General features: G+C 35.0%; 3 protein-coding genes across 3 annotated transcripts in view; 2 read left to right on the top strand and 1 right to left on the bottom strand.

Annotated features, from left to right (window-relative positions):
* LOC107670414 (1-phosphatidylinositol 4,5-bisphosphate phosphodiesterase delta-3-A-like) overlaps positions 1–3,456 on the top strand; it is a 7,570-nt gene extending 4,114 nt beyond the window's left edge. The window contains exons 2-3 of the mRNA XM_016463016.1: positions 1,843–2,046; positions 3,329–3,456. Of these exons, the coding sequence (XP_016318502.1) occupies positions 1,843–2,046; positions 3,329–3,456 (332 nt within the window). The remainder of the gene's footprint in view (positions 1–1,842; positions 2,047–3,328) is intronic.
* A 3,211-nt stretch (positions 3,457–6,667) lies between these two features.
* Positions 6,668–12,487, top strand: LOC107670428 (1-phosphatidylinositol 4,5-bisphosphate phosphodiesterase delta-1-like). Its single transcript, XM_016463032.1, has 10 exons — positions 6,668–7,032; positions 7,134–7,278; positions 8,065–8,217; positions 9,186–9,335; positions 9,923–10,082; positions 10,245–10,361; positions 10,482–10,660; positions 11,675–11,810; positions 11,897–12,046; positions 12,128–12,487. Exons 1-10 carry the CDS (start codon positions 6,848–6,850, stop codon positions 12,214–12,216), a joined length of 1,464 nt encoding a protein of 487 aa, XP_016318518.1. The 5' UTR covers positions 6,668–6,847; the 3' UTR covers positions 12,217–12,487.
* A 2,260-nt stretch (positions 12,488–14,747) lies between these two features.
* vill (villin-like) overlaps positions 14,748–21,780 on the bottom strand; it is a 9,856-nt gene continuing 2,823 nt past the window's right edge. Inside the window, exons 6-18 of the mRNA XM_016463018.1 lie at positions 21,209–21,287; positions 21,016–21,114; positions 20,757–20,910; positions 20,536–20,636; positions 20,308–20,445; positions 19,055–19,213; positions 18,656–18,835; positions 17,615–17,760; positions 17,378–17,522; positions 16,886–17,074; positions 15,874–15,933; positions 15,478–15,714; positions 14,748–15,038 (exon numbers count right to left, since the gene is read on the bottom strand). Coding sequence (XP_016318504.1) covers positions 14,925–15,038; positions 15,478–15,714; positions 15,874–15,933; positions 16,886–17,074; positions 17,378–17,522; positions 17,615–17,760; positions 18,656–18,835; positions 19,055–19,213; positions 20,308–20,445; positions 20,536–20,636; positions 20,757–20,910; positions 21,016–21,114; positions 21,209–21,287 — 1,801 coding nt within the window. The 3' untranslated portion in view covers positions 14,748–14,924. The remainder of the gene's footprint in view (positions 15,039–15,477; positions 15,715–15,873; positions 15,934–16,885; positions 17,075–17,377; positions 17,523–17,614; positions 17,761–18,655; positions 18,836–19,054; positions 19,214–20,307; positions 20,446–20,535; positions 20,637–20,756; positions 20,911–21,015; positions 21,115–21,208; positions 21,288–21,780) is intronic.

Genomic DNA, 21,780 nt, shown 5'->3' on the forward strand with positions numbered 1-21,780 from the left:
CGTAAAAAGACAGTATAAGTCATTATAATCCATATTTATGTCCCCATTGGATGCAACAAATGCCTGGTTTATAATGGATTTTAATGATTTTGTCTCATTGCTCCGGGACAGTATGGTGAGGGGCGTAACATTTCCGTCACACGCTTGAGGTATTCGGCCAATCACAACGCACTGGACAGCTGGCCAATCAGAGCACACCTCGCTTTTCAGACCGATGAGCTTTGTAAAAATCGATGTGTTTCAGAAAGGCGGGGCATAGAGGAGAAGCAATAATGTACAGTATGTGGAAATTAATGTGTTTTTTGAACCTTAAACCACATAAACACATTTCATTACACCAAATACACAAAATAATGTTCTTTTTAGCAACATCATATGACCCCTTTAAGCCCACCATGACAGAGTTCAACCAGGTGCATTTATCACTCTGATATCAGCACTATGATAGCTGGGGACAACGGCTTTGTGTCTCATCGGGATGTTGCAGACGTTCACCGCAATATTTTATCGTTCCAAATTTAGCCACTCCTGAAAATGAAGTGAAAGCATTTTATGGAAAGACTGCTCTTTTATTGCAACATTGACATGTCATGAACTGACTACAAACACCACCCATGCACATATGCATTTTTCCATATTGCAGTAATATTGTGGTTATCTTTGTCTTGCTTTATAGATGCAATAATCCTTGCATAATTGTTTGAAAATCGATCCTAAAAATTACAACACGGATCATATGACTATTTGGAAAGTGAACTCAGAATATTAAGCGAACTGGGGATATTATTCATATATATGCTGATTTGCGCAAGAAACATTTCTTCTTATTATAAATGTTGAAAACAGTTGTGCTGCTTCATAAAACTGTGACATTTTTTTTTCCAGGATTCTTTGTATATCTTCTTTGGATATTTGTATGTGTATGCAAAATCAGTAAAGACTATTTCAAAGCCATAACTCAAAAAACAAATATAATGTTCTGCTTATGGATATCTTTTTGTATATGTATTTAAATTGTTTTTTTTTTTACTGTTAAAAACATGTGAAGCATACAATCTCTATATATTAACACAAGAATCTCTGTGAGTGATGCAAATGATTTTATTGTAATCTTTACTGTCAGCATTGTGGGTTTGTGGTTTCAGCAAGAAAAGATAACCACAATATCATTGCAATATGGAAAACATGCTGTGTGGGTGGATGTATGTGGTCAATACATGTCAGTTTTATCTTTCAGACTACGAGTACTATTTATGATACTTTAATAAAGAGTCAAAAATCAATACATTACTTTATAAACTGAATATAATAAGGCATAATGATATACTATATAGTGTTTATATTGTTCAAACTTAAAAACTAGAAACTAGTTACTGAAAGGGAACAATTCTAGGAATTTACCAACAATTGGAATGGTTAAACATGTCATTTATTTTCATTAAAGCAAAAACTCAATGATTTGGACTTTATAGCACAGCATGAAAGAGTATCAAAGAAAATCCTAGTGCATTTACAGTAACCTTTACCATACTTATAAGCTCACCCAGCAGGTTTTGACCTTTAGCAAAGTCGTGTAAATTCTGCAAGTTAATTTCTGCTTTTGTCTGGAGAGTCAGTGTCAGGGCATTGGAATTAATGAAACCATGGATGTAATCTTTTTAAATAGCTTTGACCTTTACGTGACTCAGCATTGACCCCAGGTATTTTTGACTTTGGTTCTATATTTAGACGTCCAAAGTTCTCATAAATTGAGATACTTTGACGGTGGACTTTGAACATTTTATGACCTTTGTGAAATCCATTCGCACTGATGCATGAACTTGACATTTTCTTGACCTTTAGGTCTGGAGGGAGACCCGGACCTGCAGTTTTTGCTGAAAGGTGGAGACCTACTAAAGGTGAAGTCCAGGTCATGGAGAAAGACCCGCTACTTTTGGCTGAATGAAGACTGCAAGACTATGTGGCAACAGACCAGCAAGACTTTCAAGAGTGACTCCAGCTGTAAGTGTCTCTGCTGTCCCTTTATTCAGTGTCTGTTTGAAAGAGGTGAGGAGAACAGGATTTGGTCATATCATGAAGAATCAGATTTTACTTGAAATAATAGATCTTGGTATAATAAGCAAAACACTGTAAATTTGTGAATACAACTAAGCTGCCAAAACAACTCATTTTGTATTGGCAATTTTGATCAGTAAATACATGAATGTTCAGGTTTACCAAACGATGATGCCATAAATAGATACTATTAAACAAACTTACAACTAAAATAATTTGTGTGTGTAAAATTAAATATTTAATTAAATAAAATTGATATATATAATACAATAGCATTCAAAAGTTTGATGTCAGTAAGGTTTTATTTAAGAAGAAATAAATACTTTTATTCAGTAGCTCGGTAATCAAAAATCCGTTAATTTGATGGAAAGTGACAGTGCAAAAAATGATATTTTAAATAAATGCTGTTCATCAAAGAGTCCTGTAGAAAATGAATCAAAAATATTAAGCAGCACCAATGTTTTCAACACTGATGATAACATTTATTGAGCACAAAATCAGCATATTAGAATGGTTTCTGAAGGATCATGTGACACTGAAGACTGGAATAATGATGCTGAAAATTCAGCTTTGCTATCAGAAATATAAATTATGATTTAAAGTATTTTAAAATAGAAAACAGTTAACTATTATTTATTTTGATCATACACACAATGTGTCTGTTTGTGTGTATGTATATGCAATTATCATATATAATAACTTAATACAAATACCTTATAAAAACATGTTGTTTCTTGATACACTGTAATCGAATAACCTTGTATAATTTCCTTTCAATAAAGGATCTCATGCTGGCATCAGCAAGCCTCACATCAAATGGCTTTCCTGTAAACCTATCTTTTTAGTCTGGAGCTGTAAACAAATGTGACCCTGTCTGTGAAATCCAGGCTAAAGTCTCAAAACCTAATTAAAAGATAACAAGAATCAAAGTTTGATTTCAACCATTCATTTTACAATGATTGAAAAATCTTTGACATGGCCGTACTCAGTCAGTGTTAAAGATATCAAGGTTACATTTTCACAGAATGTTCTTTACCTTATGAAGGATGATTTTATGTGGAAGACAGTAAATCACAAAAAAAGACTTTGGCTGGGTTTTCACAGCCAGGGTCACAAACTGTCCTTCACTTTCCTCCACAAACATTTTTACCGCCTGCAAGGCCAGAAAAGGCTTTGAGTTGGGCGGAAAGGAAACATCCCTGACAAAATGACCAGAGAGGAGGGGAACGAAATGTTGTGGTGATATCAAATCTTTTTCCCACATGTTGTCCAGAGGCCTCTGCTCCTCTTAGCTTTCGGCCTGGTTCCTCCTGGCCAAAGGCCTCAGATCAGACCTCTTTATCTGCTGTCTGCCAGACTGTGGCTGCCTCCTCTTTGTCCTGCATGTGTGTGATTAAGTAAACCAGGACCAAACAAAATCAAAGCATTCTAGTGAAAACACCAGATATCAGCAGGGAAACCCTCGGGTCCTGTTCACTTGATATTTTCACCCATTAGTTGGGTGTTTTGACAGGCTTTTAACTCCCATTGGCCAGGAATGATGATTAGATGGATTGCACATGTAGTCGAAGCATCCGGCCTCTTTTTATGTTCTCAAAACAATGACATAAATGGTGGAAAATGTACCTCAACACATATATTTAAGCCAAGTAGGATCTTTCTAAGTATTGAAAAGTTACAGGTTGATTCAGGGACTTGCCATTGGAGCTAATAGTTAAATCTATAAAATAGTTAACCGTTTAAATGCGAGAAGACAAGGGGATCATGTTTTTATGCACAGGAAGTGAGGTTTTTATTATCTTATAGTGATGATGCCAAGTTTATCTAAAGTTAAATGGACTTGAAAGGGTGGGAAACAAACTGAGGAAATGTAACAGATCAAACACTAGGGCTGCTGATGCAGTAAAACTATCCAGAAATGGGACAATGACCATGTTCGTCTTTTAAACCCTGTTGGACAGAGACTGTTTGAATAAAACATCAACCTCAGTCCTGTGTGATGCCCCGTTTCATAGTTTGATGCTATTATCTGTACAACGAACAGATTTTGCCCCTGTTTAGGGTGTTTGTCATGAGTTTATTATTCCCGCCTCCAACAGAACACAATGAGAGGTCACATGGTCAACATCCCACCACTGTAACATACAACAGAGGTCATATGAGGCAAAATCAGACTAGTAAGAGCACTGATATGTGTTTAAAAGCTCTTGCTAGCACATCACAGTTGCTATTTTTATTTTACACTAAGTATTGAACTTTACTGCCTACAATAGGTCCTCCATGATATCAATTATATCTCAAATAGGGCGGCTCGGAGGATCTGAGAAAAAGCACCTGACAGGATGTGGTTTAAAAACCAATGAGCAATCATTTTTAAAGGTGAAGTGTGTAATCTTTGCATCATCCCTACATTAAATCTGCACCATTAAATCAAAAAAGATCAACCCACTTCACCTTAAAAAAGATGTTGGTGCAATTATTAACCTAAATGTCACTGTTTTAGTATTTCAGACACTGTATTTTATATAATACATTAAATGTAACAATAATTATCTGACAAAATCCGAAAACAGAGGTCAGAATTTGGCCAAGCACAATGTTTCTTTACTGTCAGCTTGTTTGAGTGGAATCTGAAGGATGCTAGACTTGCTTTTGACACTGCTTTCTTTCACCAGTTCACTTGAGATTGGGTGTTATCAAAATAGTTCTCCTACAGTCCCCATATTTGCCTTTGTGAGCATGTGCCACGTCTAAAACAGCAAATTATCTCCAGCTGTGCTTTTTCGACATTTTCCACAAATTCTGTATAAATAAGGGTGTGAAGCTCTTCTTTTTCATCAAATGGTCAGTGAAAGAAACTCCTCAATCTTTGGAAAATGTTATACATCTATGTCAGAAGGTTCAATGTATTACATGAACTAGATACAGTTTAATGCCTTTATTTGTGTGGTTTTGTCATTTTCTATAAATTTCGTAATTTTCTTTTCGTAATTTTCAAGAAATATTTTAAATGCATTGATAAAACCTATAAATTTGCATTGAAAATTCAAATTAACAATACAATTAATTAATAGCAATAAAAAATGTAATAAATTAGTGAAGTATTAAAAATGAATTTAATATAATTTAACATCAAAATTATGATTTTAGCAGTACAGTCGAGAAGGTCAAGACCTCAAATGAGATACAGACATTTGCTGTTTTTAAAACCAGCTACTTTTCATGTTAGACTAGTTTTATAATACAGAACAGTTTATCTAAAATATCGAATAGATTGTGATTGTGAATTATAGGTAGAATTGTGCTGTTTTTGTCACGTGTCTTGAAGTGTACCGTATTCATGGCAAGTGGCTTCTCTTATGTTTGCTCTGTTCCAGTAGGCTGAGTACACTCAACCCAACCCTGATCTGATTCTTCACAGAAAGCCATCTATTGTCTAATTGTTTTATTTAGCATCATGAATTCATTGCAAGAGAGATTTCCAAAAATCTCACTTGTGTCTTACTTCCAGTTAGAACAGTTTATGAATCTATTTGTGCACAGAACGGTCAATTAAAGCTCTAAACCTGAGCCAGTTCTGTTAACACGTTTCCGATGAACACTGTGATAACAGCAGAGACAGACAGCCCTGTGTGTATACATCTGAACTATATGATACATTCCTCAGTTTATTATTATAGCACAATACATATGATCTGAGAAGAACAGAGCTGATTTTGTCCTATTTAATATTATGTTTAACACTGGAATTAAAGGTCAGAGGGCACAGGAGGAGACTGATTGTAATGTACAGCTGTGTTTGCCAAACACGTTCAATAATCGTCAAGTAGGGTGACACCACTGAGGTTATCAGCTTCGTATCACTGTCTGACGTGATGCCTGCACTAAATCGTATTTCATACAGCAGTCTTTGATTGAGAAATCAAGATTATTCAAGTATCTCGCATGTTAATGTAATTAAATGGTATAGAATCAAACTGTATATAACTGCTGTACAATTTTTAATTGTTTCATTTTTTGTAGTTAAATTACCCATACAGACAATGTATTTTCAGGTGATATTAATTCTTCATTGATATCATTCTTTTTTTTTTTTTTAAATTTCCCTTGTACAAATCCCCTTGTATTTAATTTATAGTTAATTTATATTTATTATGTGTACATAAATACAAACACATGCGTGTATATATTTAAGAAAAATATGCTACAGTATGTTTATATATTAAATATATTTATATATAATATAAATATGTAAATGTATATACATGTAAATATTTTCAAAATATAAACTGTATGTGTGTGTATTTATATATACATAATAAATAAACACAGTACACACACATATAGTATGTAAACAAACACTTTTATTTTGGACGTGATTAATTGTGATTAATTGTTTGACAGCACTAATAAAAATAAATGTTTTTTGAGCTGCAAATCAGCATATTAGAATGATTTCTGAAGGATCATGTGACACTGAATACTGGAATAATGACTGCTGAAAATTCAGCTTTGCCATCACAATAATAAACTACATTTTAAAATGTAGTAAAAAAAAAAAAAAAAACAAAGAAAAAAACAGTTGTTTTGGAATATTTCACATATAATATAATTTGGATAATAGAAGATAAACATTATATAACAAACTATAAATACACAATAATGAAACAAAGTGATTACCCAATCAAAATAGCAGGTGTATCATGTAACAAAATATAAGAAACGTATTTTTACAATACATTTTAGTGTATTACAGTGTTTTTACATTTACCCAGCCAAACAGAACACGTACATGAGCAAAGATGGTTTCCTGGTGTACCTGAACCATGAAGAAGGCTCCATCTTTAACCCCGCCCACAAGCCTATATACCAAGACATGCATCAGCCGCTCAATCATTACTTCATTTCCTCTTCCCACAACACCTATCTGATGGAGGACCAGCTGAAGGGGCCTAGCAGCACAGAAGCCTATATCAAGTACAAACATGTCTGCTTTCACTAGAAGTCTCAACAGCTATGCATTAACCCTTTAAGCATTCATCCCTAAGCAATGTGAGAAAATGGTTGTTGTCTTTTAGAGCGCTGGTGAAGAGCTGTCGCTGTGTGGAGTTGGATTGCTGGGATGGTGCAAACGGAGAGCCAGTCATTTACCACGGCCATACGCTCACATCCAAAGTGCTCTTCAAAGATGTCATCAAGGCCATCAAAGAATATGCTTTCAAAGTGAGTGAAAAAGGTGGTTAACTAATAATGCTTTCAAGGTGTGAGTTTTCTATCTATGTCCATCAAACAAAAGGATGTTGCGAAATGGCTCACTTAATTATGAACGGTACCCAAAGTTTTTGGAGCAAATTACTTCAAATGTTTAAAATTAGAATGTACAAGCTTTTGTATCAGGTTTTTATGTAGAAAATAGGAGCAGAAAATGATCAAATAAGAAGTCGAACAGCCAGCATGTCATAAACATTGACATTAACACACAGGGCAAATGGGTAACGAATGCTTTGCAGATGCAGAAAGAAGTAAATCATGTTTTTGTGTGTTGTGTAGCTGCATGTCACATTATTTATTACTTAACAGAGCATAGAGATGTTTCACACCAGAATCCATTCAGTATGCTTGTATCTTGTATACAATATTCAGTATCTTGAATGAAGCCCAAACGCGGTGCTTTTATGTTATACATTAATTAATCAAGAAAATAACACAAAACAATGAATGCAGACCATTATCATAAAGAATGATGAGTCTGATAAAACCCTTGCATTTTAATATTACTAGCTGATTTGAGAACCGAAACGATCGAAACTCCTAGTACCTAGTTTTCCAAATGAAAACGAGGTTTGTATGTGTCCGACAGTTCAATAAGCTTTAAAGCTTGACAGACAATTTGATTGGCTATTTTTGGGCTGTCAGTCATTTATCTGTCATAAGGTCAATTGGATGTTGTGATGACTGATAAAAGCAGCATTGTGGATTATGAAAACCTTGTGTTTTTTGCTACACTAGACCTCACAGTATCCAGTGATCCTGTCTTTGGAGAACCATTGCTCCATAGAGCAGCAGAAGATCATGGCCCATCACTTAACCTCCATCCTGGGCAGTGTTTTGCTCACTCAACCCCTGGGGCATCAAATGCCCAACACTTTTCCAGGACCTGAGGTTAGACCACTAAAAATAACACACTTGGATGTTGCTGCACCACTGCACTGTAAAAATATGTCTGTTTTTTTTTACAAATACAGTTTTTCTACTTGTTATTTGTCATTTCTTTGTAATAGTTTGTGAAATTTACTAGAAATTTTTTTATGTGAAATTTGTTTCTACGCCAATTATTATTATTTTTTTCAGTTCTTGTTCTATTGTAAAGAAATTATGTGTGTAACTGCATACGATAGCTGATTCTACATATCGCCACCTAGTGGATAATAGAGACCGCTCTCTAAAGCTAAACCAGCTACATGACCTCTTAAAATCTCTTTTCACCACACCCCACACCACACATTTTCCTCAGATGACTTCCTCGTCATCCCTGCAATCTTCCTGTTTACTTCTGTATCCTTGAATTCAAATAGCTGAAGATCGAGGAAGTGATTATCAGAAGAGCTACAATTACATGGAGAAACTTTTTTTTTATCGTAACCATTTATCACTTCCTGATGATTCACCAAAACACTCCCCAAGCTTTTGAGCTGCCGTCTGAAAGTCAAATGACAAGACAGTACAAGTTCAGACGGGCAGGATTCGAAGTGCTTGTTTTGGTTGTGAGGTGGGAGGGACTTCTGAATGATGTCACATTGGAATCCATGCAGCTGGATCGGTTTTGAATCTTTTGCTTACGATGACCTGTTTGAATTGAGTTTTAGCCCTGAGCTTTGTCTCGTACTGAGAAGTTCTGCCAGTTTCTCTGAATGACACTATGGCAGGATCAAAGGTGATTCTAGTATTACAGCCTGAGGGCGGTTCAGCCATGAACTCCCATCCTCACATAAACACAGTAAGCAGAGAAACAATAGTAAAGCATCATCTTTCAGTTCCATAGTGTAGTGTATATAACATTTCAATGCATAATCAGATCTAATTTCAACAAAAATTTCAAATATATTTGTGTCATCTGTTTATGTTTGTAGGAGCTGAAGGGACGTTTCCTGATCAAGGGCAAGCGTTTGAACAAACTGGATGCGGCATTCAACAACAACACCACAGAGGATGTGGACAGTGTGTCAGAGGAAGATGAGGCTGCTGAACTCAAAGAGGCTGAACAGAAACCCAAGGAAAAGGTGTGTAAAAACCATTCAGTCATTCAGAGACCAACACCCAAACAGCAGCTGGCATGAGTTTAACCTGTATTAAACCTTATCAGGACAGTGGAAAACTTGAATGTAATCTAATGTACCAGTGAAAACAAAAAGTCATAATAAAATTTGTCTGTCAAGTACTACAAAATTAACATTAACCAAACACCACATACACTATACGAGTAAAATTGGCAGAAAAGCAGATTTTATTTGTTAGTGCAACACAAAATATGGTTTAAATCGAATGAATAAAATGTGTAAAATCAAAAGTCTATTCCTGATCCTGGCTGAAGTTTATTTTCAGACCACTGCATTTTCTTTTAAATGTAAACTGGAAAACAAGTTTTCAAAAACGTTCCACAAAGCACACTTAGGTTCGTGGAGTTTATTTGCATACACAAAGCTGCGGTAGATAAGGTTGAGTTAAAATCGGCACACTCAGCTGTCAAGACATTCCCACAAAAACCCCATTCAAATCATGAGACAGACAACAGATTTGTTCTGCTTATTTGGCATCCCTTCATCATTGCATGTGTGAACTGAAGTTATTCTTTTTGATTATGTTGTAGAGTTCCAAAAAGATCAAGCTGGCTAAGGAGCTGTCAGACCTGGTCATCTACTGCAAGAGTGTCCATTTCAGCAACTTCGAACATTCAAGAGATTACCACGCTTTCTATGAAATGGCCTCCTTCAAGGAGAGCAAAGCAATGAACCTGGCAGAAAACTCAGGTAAACCAGGGTGTTGCTAACTTCCAGGTTGGCCTACAAGAATATGTCATAACTGCAGCACTCAATAGGGCCCCAAACTAAAAAGAAAAGAAAAGAAAGGCCTAAAATATAAGTGATGTTGCCAGATATACTCTAATAGCGCATTTTGGTGATGTCTTGAAGCTACGCCATTTATTCATCACAACATGGATAATCTGAGCAGAATCTACCCAGCCGGCTCCAGAACCGATTCATCCAACTACAATCCGGTGCCACTGTGGAACGCCGGCTGCCAAATAGGTGCAAAGCCCTTGCGATATGAGATAATATGAGTCTGATGCAGTTCAGAAAGCCTGTTTATAATCTACATGTGCTTCCATACACCACTTAATATGTTTTTATCCCTCAAATTGTCTATAGTGGCTCTAAATTTCCAGACTCCTGGTAAGGAGATGGATCTGAATCAGGCCCGCTTTCTACCTAATGGCAAGTGTGGCTATATACTTAAGCCAGAGTTTCAGAGGGACCCTGCCTCACAGTTTGACCCCAAGAACCTCAGAGTAGGCCCATGGCTGAAGAAAAAGACCTTGCATGTCATGGTGAGATTAGGATGAATATATATAATAATAATAATAATAAATTCTGCCTGATACAATAAATAAAAAAGAAATTCATAAGTACATTAAATTAATAAAAATTAATAATGAATATATCTTTTTATTTCTTTATTTTTCTTTAAAAATTAATCACTAAAAGCTCAAATCCATTAATTTTTAAATGCCACGAGTGAATTTAGGCATTGCAACATTATAATATACATTATGAATTTTTTTTTTTTTTTGATGATGATGATTTTTTTATTTATTAAAACATAAATACATCTTTTTTATTTTTTAATGAAAAATTTATTACTAAAAGCTAAAATCTAAATCTAATCATTTTAAATGCTACAAGTGAATTTAGGCATCACAACATTATAATATACATTATGAAAAATAAATATTGATTTTGAGGTTTTCTAATGATTACATTTAACAGTGTTATTCTGGCTGATTCAATAAATAAAATAAATGAATGAGTACATAAAAAAAAATAATATATATATATATATATATATATATACATTTTAAATAATGTTTAAAACATAGTAAATATATCTTATTTTATTTTACTTTTTTTTTTTATTAAAAATGAATCACTAAAATCCAATCATTTTAAATGCTACAAGTGAATTTAGGCATCATAACATTATAATATACATTCTGAAAAATAAATATTCATTTTGAGGTTTGCTAATGATTATATTTAACAATGTTATTCTGGCTGATACAATAAATGAAATAAATGAATGAGTACATTAAAAATAAAATCTTTTAATTAAAAATTAATCAGTAAAAGCTGGAATCCAATTGTTTTAATTGTAACAAGTGAATTTAGGCATCACAACATTATAATATTCAATATAATAAATATAATAAAAATAAATATTAATTTTGAGGTTTGATCAAGACATTTAACAGTGTTATTAAATTATGGCACTGATATATCATTCATCCCTAAACCAAATGCAAACCTATCCAAACAGCGACCAATTCTTATATGTGTCTGTTCAGATCATATCAGCCCAGCAGCTGCCTAAGATCAATAAAGACAAGCAGAAGTCCATCGTGGACCCTCAGGTCAGGGTGGAGATCTACGGTGTGCCCGACGACAACGCCAGCAAACAGACACACCACATTGACAACAATGGCAAGTGTCAACAGTCCATTTACACTTACGCATTTAACAGATGCTTTTTACCAAAGTGTAGGTCACTGAAGTGTTTTTTGTTACAGGTTTCAATCCTGTGTGGAACACAAAATTCCAGTTCACTATTCACGTGCCGGAACTGGCTTTGGTGCGGTTTGTGGTGGAGGACTACGACGCTGCTTCCTCTAATGACCTGGTTGGCCTGTACACTCTGCCCTTCACCAGCATGCAGAATGGTGAGCTAGTGAAAATAAGCGAGAAATTGTTGTGCAGTTATTATGAGTTTGCTCACCATAAGTCCTGTCTTCTGTCTTCAGGATACCGCCATGTGCCTCTGCTCACGAAGAGAGGAAATCTCATTCCTTCAGCGGGACTCTTTGTACACATCATGGCTCTTGATGCCTAATAAACTCCAACATTCCCCTCAGTCATCGCAATGTCAAAGTGTGCAGATCACTGAACAAGACAATCAACTAAAATGTCCTCTGCAAACACTTTTAGGATAACATTTGGACCTTTCCTCCTTACCATTTGAGTTCAGAGGTGTACCTTAAAATGCTTCATGGAATTAGTGCATGCGGTTCAGTTTAGAAAAACAGGTGGGGTAAAAAAAAGACATTACAAAATTTCGACACATTCTTTGTCTTCGATTTTTTTTCCATAGCATGCAAATTGAATACATTTAAACAAATACTGTTTAAATAAAAAAAAATTATAAAATATATTTTATTTAAAGTTAATTTAAATTTTAAGATTTTTTGGCTACCAGATAGAGTAGTACTTTCTAGTGCTGTCATATCGATTAATTGCGATTAATCGTATCCAAAATAAAAGTTGGTGTTTACAAGTGTTGGGGGTAATGCATTACAAGTAACGTAAGTTACATAATCAGATGACTTTTTTTCAAGTTACTAGTAAAGCAACGCATTACTTTTAAATTTACAAGAAAATATATTTTTCAAACAAGTAAGTAACGCCAGTAGCCAGTTACTTTGTTTCCCAATTTATTCACTGACACCTCTACTGTTCCTGTATTGAGAAAAACTGGGAGTGAGGTTCAGAGGCACTTCCTTCAGCCTGAGGCTTATTAATTTCACTTTTGGTGTAAAAGGGTCTTTACATTTGCCAGAAATATACCTTTAGGGGTTTTTGTTGTTAATAAACAAATTAGCAAGCCTAGCCCATATACAAATAAATATACACAGCACACACACATATATTATATAAACACTAACTTTTATTTTGGATGTGATTAATCGCAATTAATCGATTTGACAACACTAGAGTACTTTCAGAAAACACATTTTCTCTCTCCATTTTAAGAATTCCATCGTCATTCCCGTCTAAATCAGTTTAGATTTGTAATTGGAGAATGTTTTACCTAACAGTTTTCTATTTTAATGTTAAAAAAAATTATATTTAAAAATATACTACACTGATGACTTTTTACATTAACAGAGTATTTAAACAGTGTTTGTATATAGTTTCTGATTGTCAGTGAAAGTGTTTTTGTCTAGACATTCCCATGAAGTCTTCATCTTAGTCACAATTATATCTTGGTTAAACAGGAGATTTCATCTTAACAATACCCTCCTTTTGTTCAGTGTTGTGAGAGATGAGTTGAACTGGAGTAATATTGTTTGATATTTGCTAGTTCCAGTGACTTACGTTGGCTTATGCTCAGTTGTTCTTTATATGAACAAATGATGGACAATGAACCGTTTACCCCATATTACCAATACTGTACATGCTATCCATTATTTTCTGATAAACATGTTCAGCTATCAATAATAATCGCATTATATAAGAATCTGAACAGTAGGCGTGTATTGAGTTATCAGTAAAAGTGTTGCACTACAAATGTGTATGATGTAAAAGAAAGGAAGAGTTATACATTTACAAACAGTAGCTGTGCTTTCTATTTTTAAGGTGTTTGTTTTGTATTCATTGCTGTTGTTGGTATAAGGTATTGCTGCTTTGATCTGCTCCTTTTGTAGAAATATTTCTATTTTTATGTTGTTCTTAACTTATCTAATGTGCCTTAAAGGAAAGTTGTTACACAGGCTGTTACCTTCTACTTCAGCAATATTGAGCCATAACAACATCTGTTTCTGATGTCCTGTTCTGACATCCTCCTAACAGGAAAGGACTGGCTTTACTGACTCTAAAATGCTGTGGCATTCAACTAGTGCATTCATTAAAACTGAATTAAACATCTCAGAAACATTTCTTGGCATACATTGTGTTTTTATTAGCACTAAAAGTCATGTTCTACTGTATGCGACTGATATAGTTATTTTGGTGGGATAATTTTGATGTTCTACTGCAGGGGTAACCAACCTTTTTAGGCCCAAGATCCCTGACCTCGGCCTTTATGAAAGACAAGATCTACCTATTGAAGAATTGATAGAAAAAGACATCCCAGATAATACTTCAAATTTGAGGCCTTTTACTTATGAACAGGGTTGCCAGGTTTTCGCAATAAAACTAATCCAATCGCGTTTCGAGGAGGATTTCCCTGTAAAAATCGCATTCCGGGGGTAAAATACGTTTTTTCGGCGGGGATCTTCCAGTAAAATTCACATTCCAGGGACTAAATAACACGTTATTGGGGTCGCTTCAACCCGCGGCAACAGTGTTAAAGTAGCCAAATTCCGCGGGACAACCGCGGACTTGGCAACACTGCTTATGAACCGACCGCACTATAGCGTTTCCTTGTTTACCGCTGTAAACAAAGCAGAGCTGCGCTTTATACAGAGGAGAAAATGCCATCGAAACTTTTCTCAAGACAGTTCCCTTCAGTGATACATTAATATAACCCCATAAATGTAATGCATTTTTGTACTTATTTTACTGTTTTATTTCGGGATCTACTGGGACAGTGATAAGATCTACCAGTCGATCGCGATCGACGGGTTGACCACTGTTCTACTGTATATATTTACAAAGCATTTCTATTAGGTCATGTCAGCTTTTGAGTCGAAACGTTTATTTATTTGATGAATAAATAAATCGATAACATTTTATAGGTGACCATCTTCTAGCCCAAAATACACATGAAGCACAATAATCAGGTCTGAAGATCAGACTGTATCTCATTATAGCAAAACCAACTCAAAACAGTCCTGCCTTCTTTTTAAGGTCGTTCTGACGCCATTTAGGCAGCCGCTGGAAATTGTCACGGGTGCAGCCGAGGAGATTCTCAAATTCTGCATCAGTCAAATATTCCTGAAATAAAGATGACCAGATAATAACCTTCAAAATATATTTCGAGCTCTGATTTTTTAAGACCAACTCAATAGTATGGAAGGAAGCTTGTTTCTTCCACAGGATTAAAAAATAAAAAAAGTTTGCAACTTTTTAGCTCACAATTGTGATATTTATTCTTGCAATTCTGCGCTAATATCTCACAATTCTGAGAAAAACAGTCAGAATTGCAAGATATAAACTCACAATTCTGACTTTAATATAAACTCACAATTGAGAGAAAAATTGTCAGATATGTGAGATAAAAAGTAAAAATAATAATAATAATAATTCAGAATTGTGAGAAAAACATTCAGAACTGGGAGCTATAAATTAGCTACAAATTGAGTCACAACGACCTTTTTTATTTTTGATCTCATCACAGAAAGATGCTTCCATACTAAAGGTCTCGGGTGCCCACCTCTCGTTTTTCAGGGTCCACTCCTTGAGGCAGCTGATGTTGAGGAGTTTTAACTAGCTGCTCGGAATGAAGCATCCCAGAAGGCTTTGCTCTGCTGGGAGACTGGTCTACATATGCATTGGAGATGGAGGAGGACATCCTCTGATTATGAGACTTTATATTTCCTGGACCTCCAGGAGCGCTGTAGCTCCCGCCACCTCCTCCTGTCTTCTTATTCAGGTTTGTGTTGTTGAGATTCTACAGGAAATGAGGTTGATTTCATGTTTAGATTTGCACACAGGTGTGTAGATCATATCGACATCTAAATGTAATTAGATAGTCAATTTGATCACATTAGATTGATCAATGTAAATGAATCAGGACAAGCATTTAATCAGTATGGTTAAAGCTTTTTACCACAGTGATTTGCGAAATATCACCCAGCTTGCTTTTCATCTCCTCATATGAAAGGCCTCCCTAGAATATAGAGTGAAACTGAAAAAGTGTCTCTCGTGTAACATTAATTCATTATGTGGTGTGATGGTGGACATAAAAAGTATTTAAAGTCAGGATGAAATGGCACTGGTAACCAGCTTTACGTTCATGATATAAAATATTTAAATATTAAATGAGAAAAAAGTAGGAGGGACCTGATTCTTTGCATCAGGGGAAAATGGGCGTGGTCTGAATATGAAATCGGTTTACATTTGTTCAACATCGTTTTTTTGTGGTAATTATTATGGAAGCTTGTTTCCACCAGAGGATAAAAAATAAAGGTATTGCAAGATGAAAAGTCAGAATTCAAAGAAAATAAAGTCAGTGTTGTGAGGTGTAAACTCTGAATTTACGAGAAAGTAAGAAGACTAATTCTGATCTCACATTTCTGACTTTGTACCTTGCACAGTTCTAATTTTATATCTCAGAATTACAACACAAAAATCTAAATTATGAGATATAAATTTATAATTGTGAGAAAAAAATTCTGAAATGTAGGAGAAACATTGCAATGACCTTTTTTTTACCCCATGGAGAAAACAAGCTTCCATACATTTTTGTCAATATTTGAGAGAAAATCTGTATTATTATTATGTTTTTGAGAGGAAATTAAAAGAAAGAAGACATTTAAACTTATAAATATTTAAACTTATAAATAAATCATATTAATAATAAATAAATATGTAAACTTATAAATAATAATTTTTTTTATAAATAAATAATACTAATTTAAACTTATAAATACAAATATTTTTGGGAAAAACACAATGAAGAATCATGCCAAATAAGATCAGGAAAATGGTCAATTTTGCTTTCATGTTGAGGATGTATTATTAGATGAGAATCAACAAATGATTATGTGGACTGAACTTCTCAAGATTCAGTTAGTTTGTTAGTGAATTTGTTGCGCATTACTGCCCCCTGCTGGACTCACGCTCCACTTATGAGCATCCCAAGCATTAAACCAGCCGGTGAAGGTGGGCGGCTCATAGCCTTGTTTAACAGTGGTGATGGGTGTCCCAGGGTCCCGTCCGGCTGGGTGGGTTTTAAGATATTCCACTGCACCGCTATAGGACTCCTGAGTCTCATACTGGTTGGCTGAGTTGCCAATCCAAAGGAAAATCTGAGGGAGGAGGAAGAAGAGGGGTTTAGGAGATTGACATATAAGAGCAGGAGCTTTCTAACTTTTTAATGCCACCAACCCCCAATTTTGACCCCTCCCACACTCTTTTTCTTTCTCTTTGTAATTTATTTGGTCGCCAGTTTGAAAACCCCTGGGTTTGAGTAACTCAAAACACAAAACTACTAGCAAAATTGTTGTTTGACACTATTTCTCTCTGCATATTTTGCATAACCCAGAACGGCACTGGCATTTCACCGCAGCCTCATGCAAAAGAAGCCGACAGCATGACCTCACACAGCCCACCTCCTCCCAGGTGTCCAGAAGCATGACATCATCCTCGTCCAGGTCATCCTGAGTGAAGTCAGCCACTTCTGTCATAAGGAATCGGCCCGTCTGATTGGAGCATTCAAACAGACGAGGTTCGTGAAGTGCCACTTCTTTCTCCAGTCTAGTGGCGACACAGAGGAAGTCAGTGGAAATGACTGACTGTACTCTAGATTTGAAGTATGAGCTCATCTTTATCTGTTTTTATGGTTGTACCTCTTGTCACTGGCGTATGGAGCTTTCCCTCCCAAAGCCAACCAGAAGGCAGCTGGTTCCTGTCCTTCCATTACAATCTGCTTGTCCAGCTCAGAAAGCAAATCAGCTACGGCTTTTCCCATCTCCCTCTCGTCTCCACTGCAGCCCTGTGAGAAACAGAAACACACAAATAGAAAGAGAGAGAGAGAGAGAGAGAGATGTAAAAATATAACAAAGTATATTTTTTATGATGAATAAATTAGTGGTCAAAAGTTTGGAATAGTTACGTTACATTTTTTGATAGAAGTCTCTTATGCTCACTTGCTCAGTGATTTGGTGCTCAAGAAACATGTATTATTATCAGTGTTGAAAACAGTTCTTCAACATGATGCATTACCATGTTTGCCATAAGTAAGATTAAAAAAAATAAATAAATAACACTTTTATACAGTAAAGATGCATTAAATTGATCAAAAATGACAGTGTATAATATTAAGTAAAGATTTCTATTTCAAATAAATACTGCTCACTCATCAAAAATACATTGAAAAACATTTTTAGCAAAGTAGCAAAAATGGTTTAAGCTAAGAACCATTATTAATAATTGAGCAATGAGCATCAATAATAATTAATCATTTAGCACCAAATAGCATATTAGAATGATTTCTGAAGGATCATGTCACACTGAAGACTGCTGAAAATTCAGCTTTATAAATAAATGAGATGCTTTAAAATTGTAATCATATTTCATAATAATAGCATTATAAATATTTACTGTCTTTTTGATCAAATAATTGCAGCCTTTATGATCATAAGACACTTCTCTTAAAAAACAAAAATCTTAAAATATTCCAAACTTTTGACCAGTAGTGAATATTTATTATAACACATTTTAGCCAAATTGTTATGTTTTGCTTGTTTTAATGTTTTACATTTTAGTTCTAGTCTATATTTATTTAATTCAACCAATTATATATATATTTATTTCAATAATTCTATGATTCTCAGATTTAATTATTATATTTAATTAATTAGCGTATATTTATATATTCTTATACTTGCCTTGCCATACCACAGGAAGACATTCTGATGAGTTTTGAGCAGAAAGACGTCATTGGTGTTGAGAGAGGCGGCTCGGGCGGGCAACTCTGTTGCTTTGGTGTTCATCTCATGTGTCCCTCTGACCTGGAAGAGTCTGGCACCAGGATCAGGGTTCACAACACCCGGTCTACCGGTCCCACCCTAAGAAACAATCAACATGTCAATGAAAAGCTAACTTAAGCATACTTAAAGAAATATAATATAATACTCCAAAAGAGGCAAGACATCATATTGACATATTCTTTTACAGTGTAAGTAAATAAATAACTATTTGGTTACCTGAAGGTGGTAAATAGTTCAGATCATAAAATAATTTACAATTTAGAGTTATATGCTCCATAGGAATGAAGGCACAATCACCTCAAAAATGATGAGTCTGCCCTTAAAGATGGCCAGGAAGTGTCTGGGCTCTTTTCCCATGACCACTCTGACCTGTGTTGGGGCTCCATTGTATTTGTTATCCAAATTCACCGCCTGATAAGCACATGCCGTCACCTCATCCTGTGTAGCGTGGCGACCCTGGAGAACACATGCTTCATGTCACAGGATCTCCAATGTGTACATCCAGATTGTAACATATTGTGTATTTATAGCTTTTCTGCTCAATACATGTGAATATATCTACACAATATTTGTGTAGAGTTCAGATATTAGAAATGCTGCATTGTTTATTTTGTACTGTAGCTATATAATGTCTTTTATATACAGTAGCTCCACTTATGTCACACTTAAATGAATGTCATTATATAACAAATATTAAAGTGACATTTATTTGAAATAAATACAGCACAAATAGTGTGGGGTAATGCATTACAACTAACGCGTGTTATGTACTTAGATTACTTTTTTCAATTAACTATTAAATTAATGCATTACTTTTAAATTTACAATGAAATATCTGATTTACTAACGCAAGTTACTTTGATTTCTAATTTATTCACTTACACCTCTGCTGTTCCTGTGTTGAGAGAAATTGGGAGTGAGGTGCAAAGGCTGAGGCACTTCCTTTAGCCTGAGACTTATCAATTTCACTTTTGATGTGAAAGGGCCTTTACAGTTGCCAAAAATATCATTTTTGTTTTTTGGTTATTAAAAAACAAATAAGCAAGCCCAGCCCAGGTTACAAAAAGTAACGCAAAAGTAACAATGCATTACATTCCATAAAAAGTAACTAAGTAACACAATTAGTTACATTTTTATGGAGTAACGCAATATTGTAATGCATTACTTTTAAAAGTAACTTTCCCCAACACTGAGCACAAACAGTTTTATAGCAAACCATTTTCTCAAAACAAAACAAAATAAAAGCATTTTGTGGAGAACATCCAAACTTCAAAATCACTGCAAAATAACTCTTAGAAGGGAAGGTAGCTTTTAGAAAATATCTAGCATTATTTGTTTATGGTTGACAATTTTTTCATACTTTGTTATCTAGTAGAATTAAATTCATTTGTGTGAATTTATGGTCCTAAAGTACTTATTTTGGGCCACTGGATCTGTAACTGTGATTCTCTGCAGACTATTATATGTTTTCTCCACATATTATGACATGAATTAACTTAATTTCAGTGTATATTGTGTTGGAGATAGAGTATGCATGTTATGCTCCTCACCTGCCACATGTAGAGGATGTACTGTGGTTTGTTGGCTCTGTTGTAGGTGTACAACACTAGATAACAGTCTCCTCCATAGAAATGTCCATATGTGCTTGGGTTTACCTCCTTCAGTTCAAGATTCTCAATGCGCCAAACCTGAACACAAAAGAGAGCAGACATTTGTCTGTTGTGGTGTGGTAACAATCCCAAACTTTTGAGTTCAGCTATTATATTATTTTATTAGACCTGAACATGTCCTGAGGCGTCGTCCACCATCCGCTCCTGTGCAGCCAGCTTTGGTTGAGCGTGAAGCTCCATGACGTCAAACTTCACCTGATCCACTTTAGCTGCAATAACAGGTGTGTTTACAATCAATCTGACAAAATCAAATATGATGCATATACTAACATGACAATGCTGAAACATCTACACCCTCACGTGAGAAATAATGCTGAATGATGAATCACCTATCTTTCCTACTGAGTGCGTCTTTCCCAGTCCTTGAGCTTGACCTTTTTCTTTCCAGGACTTGAAGAGATGTTTAAACATGGCAGATTCCCCTCCTTCACTCATAACCTCCACTTTCGTGTTGGATGGATAGTTCTTCGCTTTTATAAAGCCCTGAGGGATTAATATTTGTGTGCACCAATTATGACACAATAGAGAAGTGATATTAAATAAATATACTACTTTGCAGAATAATACTATGCCAACACAGATGCTTACAACCGCCCGACTCAGTGCTGAGTGTCTCTCTTCATCTGATGCTGCTTTTCCTTTCCAGACCATTACTGAGCTGCCACCTTGATCTAAAATATAGCAATCCTGCAAACAAAACATACATCAAAGATTAATCCACAGATAGCTGTGCATCATATAATGATACTGTGGGTGTTTTGGTAGACATCATGTCTCTCACAGTGGAACTCAGCAAATCCTGGGTCAGTGGACTGGTAGCCACTTCCTGTACCAACAGCTGACCACTGGCATCAGACACACTGAGAATAACAGAATGCTAATTAAGGACATTTTATTAGATGTTAGTTCTGAATTATCAGTTATCAATATTAGAAATATCAAATAATCATGAAAGAGTGAGAGAGATAGCTAGATAGCACAGACAAACAGACAGACATAACAATAAAAAGATAAAATGAAATAACAATAGATAGTATGATAGACAGACAGACATAAAAAATAAAACAATAGATAGAAGTATAGATAGAACTTCTAGACAGAACTAGACAGACAAAATAATAAAACAATACATAGAACGACAGATAGAATGATAGACAGACAGACAGAATGATAAAACAAATAAAATGAAAACAGAATGATAGACAGGCAGAAAAAGATAAAATGATAGACAACAGAAAGACAGAGGCACAACGATAAAATGATAGATAGCACAATAAAACAATAGAGCAATAGATAAATAGACAGATAGATAAACAGTCAGACAGACAGACAGACAGATAGATAAACAGTCAG

The sequence above is a fragment of the Sinocyclocheilus anshuiensis genome, unplaced genomic scaffold (assembly GCF_001515605.1).
Source record: "Sinocyclocheilus anshuiensis isolate Anshui unplaced genomic scaffold, SAMN03320099.WGS_v1.1 scaffold1177, whole genome shotgun sequence".
In the NCBI taxonomy this organism is placed as follows: Eukaryota; Metazoa; Chordata; class Actinopteri; order Cypriniformes; family Cyprinidae; genus Sinocyclocheilus; species Sinocyclocheilus anshuiensis.